Source organism: Ursus maritimus (genome assembly GCF_017311325.1).
Source record: "Ursus maritimus isolate PB19 chromosome X unlocalized genomic scaffold, ASM1731132v1 scaffold_X1, whole genome shotgun sequence".
Taxonomy (NCBI): Eukaryota; Metazoa; Chordata; class Mammalia; order Carnivora; family Ursidae; genus Ursus; species Ursus maritimus.
Genome location: NW_024423319.1, coordinates 30,267,694 through 30,277,924, shown reverse-complemented (window position 1 = coordinate 30,277,924; position 10,231 = coordinate 30,267,694). Strand labels below are relative to the sequence as shown.

The 10,231-nt window shown below is 48.1% G+C and overlaps 1 protein-coding gene across 4 annotated transcripts in view; it reads right to left on the bottom strand.

Moving 5' to 3' along the window:
• Positions 1 to 10,231, bottom strand: part of SEPTIN6 (septin 6) — a 64,106-nt gene that overhangs the window by 53,494 nt on the left and 381 nt on the right. The window contains exon 1 of one of the 4 annotated variants that reach the window (XM_040628599.1): positions 3,672 to 3,847. The exons of 1 other annotated variant lie outside the window; for it this stretch is intronic. In XM_040628599.1, the coding sequence (XP_040484533.1) occupies positions 3,672 to 3,731 (60 nt within the window). In that variant the 5' untranslated portion in view covers positions 3,732 to 3,847. Of the gene's footprint in view, positions 1 to 2,573; positions 2,593 to 3,671; positions 3,848 to 10,231 lie in introns of those variants that run through there. 2 more of the 4 variants (XM_040628607.1, XM_040628623.1) reach the window with 2 other exon arrangements.

Below are 10,231 nucleotides of genomic sequence, written 5' to 3'. Positions count from 1 at the left end.
GGGGGGGGGGGGGGGGGGTAGTCAGTATGCTTCCATATTGTTTGATCCTTTTACAGCATGAATGTATTCACACATTACCCGTGTCATTTAGAAACATTTTTAATACAAGAAAAGAGAGTTCTCGCTCAGCTTTGCAGCAGGGGTAATTAGGATGCAGAGTCTGAGAAGAGCTAAAAGGAAGGCAAAATGAAAGAGAGCTCCTGAGAATTGAGAGAGCCCCCCCTCCCCCTCCCCTGCCCAATTACATTTCCTGTTTTCTCCCCATCTGCAGTCACCTGCGGTTTGAAATACGTTATACCACATTTCATATCACGGGCAGAAACATCGCTCTCTTTCTCTTCCGCCTCCTCCCCTGGGGACAGACCGATTTCGTTTGTTAATTGAATATTCAAAGGTTCATGTTACGAAGAACGAGTTATGGCGGTTCCAGCTGTACATCTCGCTCCCACTGCTGTTATTCTGAAAATAAAGAGTCCCATAAGCGCCCCAATGGGCAACCCCTGTCCCCCTCTCTGCTTCCCCCGCCCCTCTTCCAACCTTAGTGGTACAGGAAGCAAGCAGTACTTGAGGCCTCTGGGAACTGAGGGTGCTTCTGTGTCAATGGAGTTTCCTGCCTCCGCCCCCCCCCCCATTCGGGGTGGCTAAGTTAGTAGCTGACATGCTGAAAAAGGAAACCCAAACAAGGCGCCTGGCCGGCTCAGTGGGGAGAGCATGGGACTCTTGATCTCGGGGTCGTGGGTTCAAGCCCCACATTGAAGGTAGAGATGACTTAAATAAATGAATAGGTACATAAGTATGAGACCAAAACAAAAAGGTTGGAACTCGTCGCTGACGACCGGCCTTTCCCTAAACTTTCTCCTCTGGCCTCTGCACATGTGTCACTTACTGCTGGGCCTGGCCTCTCACACCTTCCTTTCTCCATCTCCATCCCAGCCCTGAATGCCGATCTTTTGGGGAGGGGCAGAGGGAGAGGGAGAGAGAGAATCTTCACCAGGCTCCACGCCTAGCATAGAACCTGACTCGGGGCTCGATCTCACCACCCTGAGATCATGACCTGAGCCCAAATCAAGAGCTGGACGCTTAACCGACTGAGCCACCCAGGCGCCCCTGAACACTGATCTTTGATAGACCCTGCTGAATATACAGCATCATTCCAATCATGGGGGAAAATGTATATGTATTTTTTAAAGCTTGGAAGAATATACAGTCGACCCTTGAGCAGCAAGGTTTGAACTGCCTGGGTCCACTTATACATGGATTTTTTTCAGAAATACAAGACAGGACTGTAAATGTGTTTTCCCTTCCTTATGGTTTTCTTCTCTTTTTTTAATGATTTTATTTATTTATTAGAGAGAGAGAGAGATGGAGGTAGGTGGGGGCAGGTGGAGACAGAGGGGGAGAGAGAGAGAGAGAATCTCAAACGGAGTCCAAGCTGAGCGAGGAGCAGATGCGGGACTTGATCTCACAACGCTGAGATCATGACCTGAGCCAAAATCAAGAATTGGACGCTTAACCAACTGAGCCACCCAGGCGCCTCCCCTTATGCTTTTCTTACTAACATTTTATTTCCTCTAGCTTACTTTATTGTAAGAATACAGTATGTCATACATACGACATACAAAATACATGCTAGTCCTACTATTTACGTGATAGGTAAAGCTTCAAGTCAGCAGTGGGCTGTTAGCAGTTAAGTTTTGGGGGAGACGAAAGTCATACATGGATTCTTCACTGTGCGGGGTCGGCGCCCCTAACCCCTGTGTTGGTCAACGTTACACCAAAATGGTGACAACAGTTACTTTTGAGTGGAAGAAATGTAGGTGCTGTTGCTTTTCTGCGTCTTCCAAATTTTCGACAATAGGCATCTTTTACCTTTTTGGGGGGCAGATTTGACTTTTATAATCAGAATAGAAATGTCAGTTCTTTAAAAAAGATTCTACGGCGATACTTTCTTAGGCAAGAAAGTAGCCTCAGATATTTTGGCAAAATCTTCAACCACAACTACCAGAAAGGTGCTTTACACACAGATGATCAGAAAATCCGGTTAAGTAGTCTGCTTTGGGACAGTTTTATTGTACGTAAACATTTATTTTACCAATAATACAACAAAGCCCTATTATTATCCTTATTATACCATTATATATACATAACTTATTATTATACGGTATAACGTATTATTATAAGGATTCATGGGAACCAGAAGTCAAATCACATATCCTGAAACATGCAGCAAAAGCGCTTGCTGAAGTAATCAGGTGGCTGATGGCCCTATCTGCTGCCTCCAGCCAGGGGAGTGGATGCCACTGTATTATCTGCCGTAAGAACCACAAAAACACTGAGAAGTTCCCAGAGGTTAAAAAACAACAACCCTCCAGCGCGCCTCACACACATGTCAGGATTTCCCTTCTGCCGATTAAGCCAGGCTAAGAGGAAACTGACAAGAGTAGCAATGCCCTGAATTGGGAGAGAGACATTTGGGGGCCTGTCTGAGGAGAAAGAAGCCTTGCCCACGCTGGCCTTTCAGTGGGAGAGCAGCTTCGGGGACCCTGGGGAAGCGCAAAGGAACCCATCCTTACCATACAGGGAGCAGGCCCATTTTTTGGCAACTCCAGTAGATGAAACTCGGGATTTTAATACACCAGATCAATTCCTCAGTGGCTTTTCATTCTATAAAAGGATTCACAGCAGGATTCCATTACATGGCCAGCTCTCCCAGTGCATTTAAAATCGGATTCTAATAGACAGAAATTCAGCTGTCATGGATCTTTATAGGAAGACAATCGCTATACACACCCACATGGACAGACTATGGGAAGGCTGTTTCTATTCTTACAGAGCCCCTGCCGAGCTCAAAGCACAGACTTGCCTTTTCCACAACTCTCTCCCCCACCCGGCTCAAGGAGTCAAAGCGGGGAAGAGGTGGAGTTCAATCGGCCACCTCAGTCGGAAGCAGAAGCAGGCAAGAGCCTGCAAGGAATTCAGCTGCAGAACAAGGAAACAGAAGAACCATAGAGCCTTAGAGGTGGTCACGCCCTTAAGGCTCACCTACTCCCACCCGCTCATTTTACAAAAGGGGAAACAGAGACTCAGAGAGACGAAGTGACTTGTCTGGAGTCACAGAGGGATTTCGGGGCTGAGAGCGGTTTGGGGCTCCGCGGCCCTGTCAAGCCAACTGCCGCCTTCAGATGGAAAAGCTTGATTCCAAGTTGGCAGGTGTATTCCTTCATGCTGCTCAGGTTCTGGGGCTCTGGGCTTATGGCTTAAGGACAGTCACGATGGACAAGGGTCATGGATCATGACCTGGACCCCTGTGTGCTCACCAAGGTGGCTCTGGCCCACGGAAGGCGACAGAGGCAGCGGATGCCATGGAGAGGCTGGGACGTGCTCCTGCCTTCTCTCTGTCATTTGCCTCTCTTCTGACTTGGGCCTAAGGAAACCTGAGCCCCAGGGCGACCTCACCCAACTAGCCAGACCTAAGCAAAAACCAGTTCCACCTCAGGCCTGGGGCAACTCCTGCTGGGAGTGGGTCACCTTTCCCACATAGAGCCAGAAAGATTCCCTTCAAGCCAGGCTCTTTAAACAGAGTTTTCGAGGTGTCCTGGCCACTGTTATCTCCAATCTGCTTTAAAAAAAAAAAAAAAGAAAGAAAGAAAAGAAAAGAAAGGTTTACTCACAGGCCTCTGGATGAATGCCCCACTGTCCTCTAGGGAGCCTGAATTTGCCTCTGCCTCCATCTGGTCTCATTTAAAGTGGATCCGAAAAAACCCAGTTCCTGCCTCCGCGCCGGTGTTCAGAGCCCGGGCCTCCACTGGGAAAGGAAACTCAGCACCGCCTCACACCTCATCAGAGTCAGAAAGCAGAGATCTGCTCCTGTTACCCCAGGGCCTTCATTAGGGGTCACAGGGGGCCCTGCCAGGGGAAACCTGAGCCCTGAGTCCTGTCCCCGCCCCTCTCGAGAAGGCCTGCAAATCTTTTCCCCAGTCACCTTTCAGTGAGTGGAACAGATGACCCAAGCCCAGGGCCAGCAGAGAGCACTCGGCATAATTCCGCAGACGGCTGCCTCTAATGGGGAGACACAGAACAGGACGAGAACATTATTTCTCACCCTCCTGAGCATGTGGCCTCCTTCCTCTGTGCAGGCAGCGGAGAAACCCACGGTTTCAAATCCCAGCAGCAGAAGCCGCCTCCTGCCAAACCGAGGAGGAAGGGTCTGTGTTTCTAATTTATTCTGCTCCCCCCCAAGTTGTTACTTAAAATAATCCATCATTACACGGCTGGTGGCTCCAAGATTTTTATTTAAAGCAACATGGGAAGAAAGAAAAAGAAAGAAAACCCACACATAACCCATGACTGCGCTATCTGGGATCGAAGCTGAGAATCTTTTTACCATCACGGGGTCTTCAAGGCACCCAAGTATACCCTTCTCTGACCCCCCCACGGGTGCGCTGGGGTGGGGGGGGAATGCAGTGAAGAGAGGGGGAAGTTAGGGTCTGGCAGGATTTGTATTTCTTCGAAATGTCACGAAAAGGTCAGGTTTGGTTGTTTTGAAGGCATCTTTGTCATCCGGTGTGCGTCTCATTGTTTCATCCACTGAGCAGCACTAACCCTTTGGACTAAGTCCCTTGGTCTCCCTGTACCCATAAAAGAAGAAAACACGAATACGTGTGCAGGAAATAGAGATGAAAGCATTGTGAGACCGTCGAAAAAAACACGTTACACTGATCCGTGGTATTCTCTTTCCTTGCTTTTTTCTCTTTCTCTTCCTTGAATGTGGTCTCAAAAGTACACGCAACTTAAAAGCCCTTCTCCATTGTTCAGGCTAATACGAAACCACCGCTCTGATAATCCAGAAACCCAGGCAAGTCTAGAAATCAGTCCTATTTCGTTCTGGAATACCCTTTTCCAGAGGACTTATCTTCCTAATTAGTTTTGCGCCGACTCATGCAACGGGTTTGCCCCCTTACAGCACACAAAGGGAGGGACGTGCTGGGTAACAAAGCCAGCAATTAACAGAAAATTTACAGCAGAGGCTCCGCAAGGTAAACGCCCTGCACATGACTGCAGATCAAAATCTCGTTATACCGTACAGACAAATCGCTCAGCTGTAATGCAGTTTTGTAATAAGAACACTGCTAACACTCAACATTTCCAGGATTTAGAAAATGAAAGGAAACGGGGCGGGGGGGGGGGGCTGATTCCTCCCTGTCATCTGGAAGCTCTCAGAGGGCACGGTCCTGTGTGCCTTGGCACCACCATATCCCTTAGCACCTGGCACGGGGCCTGGCAGAGTTGGTGCCCAATCAACACGCGTTGAAGGAATGAATGAGAATAAAAGCGTGTGAATTAACAAATGAAATGTTCCCCGCCCAGGAGCAGAGTGAGTGCTCACCCATCTTCACACCTACCCCCTTTCTTAGCTGAAGCCCTCGGAAGTCCTTTCCTGTCACCCACCGCCCCCACTGGAGGCTGGATTGGGTCCCCTCGTAAGGAATTCTTAGAGCAGACAGCAGCTCTGCTGTGCAGCACCGATCACAGTGATAATTATATAATTATTTAAGTCTGCCTCCACTACTAGATCGTAAACTCCCTGAGGGAAGGGACCCGGAAGCACTTGATGGTGGGGGGGAGGGGACATTGTCATCTCCCGCCCAGCTTTTTCTTTAGAAAGTTCTCAAACACATAGAAAAGTTAAAAAATGGTAACCGTGATCACCAATGTAACCTTGGTTTAGAGTCAATAATTTTTATTACTCGGTGCCATGTAAATTTTCTTTTTATGTTTAAAGATTTACTTATTTATTTATCTGAGAGAGAAAGAGAGTGCAGGTAGGCAAGCAGGAAGGGGGGAAGGGCAGAGGCAGAGAGAGAATCTCAAGCAGACTCCCCGCTGAGCACGGAGCCCTCTCCCCAGGCGGGGCTTGATCCCACAACCCTGAGTTCACAACCTGAGCCAACCCTGAGTTCACGACCTGAGCCAACCCTGAGTTCATGACCTGAGCCAACCCTGAGTTCACGACCTGAGCCAACCCTGAGTTCATGACCTGAGCCAACCCTGAGTTCACGACCTGAGCCAACCCTGAGATCACAGTAGACCCTGAGATCATGGACTGAGAGGACCCTGAGTTCACGGACTGAGCCGACCCTGAGATCACGACCTGAGCTGAAAGCAAGAGTCAGGCAATCAGCCGACTGAGCCACCCAGGCGCCCCAGACATGTCAATTTTCTGCGCTGTATCCTCAGGGGAGGTATGGTACATACTGGGGTTTTGCTCTCCCTGCTTGGGGTAGAACATTACTTTTAGTATGAGGTGGTACAGATGGCTGAGGCAGGGAGCTTCCAGGGGAATCGATGGGGCAGAGTTAGTCCCCGCCAAGATCTTTCATTTGGGAGAAAGACCGATAGGGCTACCACCGGAGGAGAGCATCACTGTCCACATTGTGGGATCAGTTGAAGCCAGAATCAATGAGCTGTTCTTTCTATGGGCCAGCGCTTACAGTCTGGACCCCAAAATGCAACACTGAAAGAAACAGCTCAATGAAAAAGCCAGAAGATGCAGCCCCTGAGGCCTGGGCTGTGCCTTGCTAGGTGACCTTGGACAAGTCATGTAACCGCGAAGAATAAATATTAATAGCCCAAGCCACCTCACAGGCAGGAGCTGGGAGTGGAGACATCCCAAGAATCTTCTATAGTTCTCTAATTATTTCACAGTGTCCACAATCTTTCTCTCAAACTAGACCATAAGCTTAAAAGCCAGGAACTATGTCTACTACTTTCCTCTTTCTTTCTTTCTTTCTTTCTTTCTCTCTCTTTCTTTCTTTCTCTCTCTCTCTTTCTCTTCCTTTCTTTCTTTCTTTCTTTCTTTCTTTCTTTCTTTCTTTCTTTCTTTCTTTCTCTCTTGTCGAGTTGACCAGGGCGGGCCATAGTGCTGGACACTTATCAGTCAAAAGTCAACGTGTGGACACAACGGAGGAATAGTTTTGCCATACAGAATCTTCGTGGTGTTCGTTCAGATGGGATGGGATCATATTGCGTACACAGGAGCTGAACTTCCAACGCGTGCATGTCCAAATAAGGGTCCTATCCAAAACTCCATGGCCTGTCTTAAGTCTCTAAGGATGTTACCTTACCAGCCGTGGTGCCCTTCAACTGCCTGGAGAGAACACGCCCCACACGCACACACCAGAGCACTGCTTGGATGGTGCCACGTGTCAGAGCTCATTCAGAAGAACTCCTATGCTAGGCACACTTAGGTCGATTCTCCAGTCTTCTCTTCCCAGACCCTGGATATGAGGTCCTTGGAAGAAACAAGCCGCAACCAGACATCCAAGGTCTCCTGAGCTAATTCCATCTTCCCCTGGTGAATTACAACTTCTTGCAGACACAAAGGAGAGCAGAGAGACAAATGACACATAAACAAGAGCTTTACAGACTGGGGGAGGGGGGGCAGGGAGAGTGACGTCAGTTTTCCCAGAAACCCATTTATCCTGATAACAAGGTCTCAAGTGCTTGGGCTGCTCTTTCAGCTTCAGAATCTGGCATACAATTATGTTCTTCATCATACAATATGGGCAAGGCCAGCCAGAGCAAACTGGAACCACGCAAAGCAAACCAAATGGCCCTAAATCACCCCCACCCCCCATCCACCGAACAAAGGGGACCTCTGGGTTGCCTGAATCTGCCTGAGGTGAAACACAACCTTCTGGAATGTTCCGCATTACAACATCTGCCCTGCAATCCTAATCCAGGCAAGGGGGACTGGTGACAGAGCATGGACAGGTCGATGCAAATTAATTAGTGACGAGAAAAATCATTAGCATCCTTTTAGGTCACTAAAGATGGGAGCAAGCGTAATCCAGGAGCCTAATCCCTCTCCTTAAACCACGCCATCTCTAAAATGCAGGTAATGGGGAGCAGAAAAGCACTCTGGTAACCTCAAAATGCCACAGCAATAAATATGACAGTGCCAATCTTAGAGAGAAGAGAATTCTCTCAAATTCCATTATCACAGAGGCCTGTCTGTCTACTCCTGGTCCTTCCACATCATGACTGCATAACCAGCTTGGTGCTGGGGTCTGCAGGGGTTGGGGGGGTTCAAAAGAAATCACCCTGCCCTTCCAAACAGGGACAAAAAGGGTGGACTAAATTCACGTATATCTGTAGAGAAAATACTACACCAGATACTGGGTTCAGATTTTGAAAACAAAAACAAATCAATTTCAATTACACCAAATACCTAGAGGCTTTTTTTTTTTTTTTTGCCCTGGAATTGCAGTGCATGGACTATTTACCTAAATTAGTAAGCCACAAGGTTTAAAAACTTTTGTGTGTGTGTAGTTGAGAGATTTTCATCCCGTATAATTTGGTGTTATGGGGTTCACCTGCCTCTACTTCGCTCTCCCTCACCACAGAGTGAGAGTAACTGTGGGCTTCTGAAGACCCCAGATACCCACGGGTGAAGAGAAAGCCTAGACTGTTCCCTCAAATGGAATCATCCCCTCCCTTTACAGCCAAACTTCTGGTCTAAAAAAACCCAAACAAATATGGAGCTCAGGTCACTTCGGTATGATTTCTCTGAACATCCCAGGCTGGAAAACTTCAGTTCTTTAAAAGAAGGTTTTGTGTGGGTTTTTTTTTTTTTTTTTTTTTTTTTTCCCCTAGAGTCTGCTGCCAACAAAAAGAGACGGCACCGCTTTTGCAAGACTCACACTTATTTTCCTGAGTCCCCATAGAAAGAAACCAGCTCCAGCTCCACAGGTTTTGGCATTCAAGCCCAGGTACACTGAACACGCACCCGAGGGGGACCCCCAGAGGCCCACAAAACCCCAGGCAAGGATCCAGAAACATGCCAAAATACGCAGCCAGCCACCCCCAGACCAGCGAGTGCACACACACACACACACACACACACGCACGCACCCACGGTCCCAGAAGGAAAAAAATGAAAGAAATAGCTTAAGGAAAACTGATGACTCTCTGACCTCCAGCAAGGGAATGTACTGTGGAAATCATCCCTTTGATGGAACAATATGGGCACTGGCCAAAGCTACACAAAGAGAGATTCTGGTGCTGCCTGCCGTGATGACTAGTTGAACAGGTTGCAGATGGTGGGGAGGGGACTGGGGGGGTTGTGATCTCCTCCACTGGAGGTCTCTCTGAGTCATCCCGTCCAACTGCAGGAAGATAAATGAAGTCAAGCTGCCCTTGCTCCTTCCCCAATAATCCTAAGCCACTAGGGGCTCCAAACTTCAGTGTCTTCATTGAGAAGCTCAAGCGGACTTACCAGTCCAGCAGGCCCCAATCATGAGAGCAGGTTCCCTTCGGGGCGGGTGGATGAGACCATTGTCATGGATGAGGGCAGGGTCAAACGAGATGCCATCGGCATAAAGTGTGACTGTGGGGAACTCCAGGTTCAAAGCATAGTGGTGCCACTCATCATCACAGACCTGGGGGGAATAAGCAGCATAAGGGCAAGAACCCTCAGTTGATTTATCTTCAGGGAACTAACATTAGGTTCTGCCCTTTCTGCTGGGAGACAGGGTACAGTCCCTCATATTCCCAGCTCTATCAGCAGGGCTACTAGTGAATTGCTGCCTACCCAGCTCAAGAAATAACATCCCTGCCCAAAATCTATCAGGCACCAACCAAGTACCCAAAATTCCACTCTTTAGGCAAATCTCTAAAACTATAAACATTCCTAAGAGAAGGAACACACTATTTTGTGAATAAATTTTTCCCCGAAAATGTATGTACGTATGGCACCGAAAGGTCTAGAGAAGTTTGTCACCCAACAATAAAACAAAGAGGCTCCCCTTGGAGGTTTCTCCTAGGATCAGTCAAGATGGAGGTGGGGGTATCAGGGGTAGAGAGTTCTCTGCCTTATCAGTTTCTATGTGCTGAAACGCCTCAAGATTCAACATTGATCCTTTTCCCTTTTCTCTATACATGCTCTTCCTAGGAGTGCCCTCATCTGTTCCCACGGGTTCAGAAATCATATTTATGCCAATAACTCCAGAATCTGCATCTCCAGCCCAGAGCTCTCCTTGGAACGCTGGGCTATCCACTTGGATGTCTCACAGGTCTCTCAAATTTAACATGTGTAAGATGAAAGTCCACACCGCTTCGCAATACGCTCACTTTTCCTGAGGCAGCATAAACACTCCACTGTCCATCCAGTTCCTCCAATGGATGACCTACAGGACACCTTTGATCCTTCTCTTTCTCTCATCTTCCACAT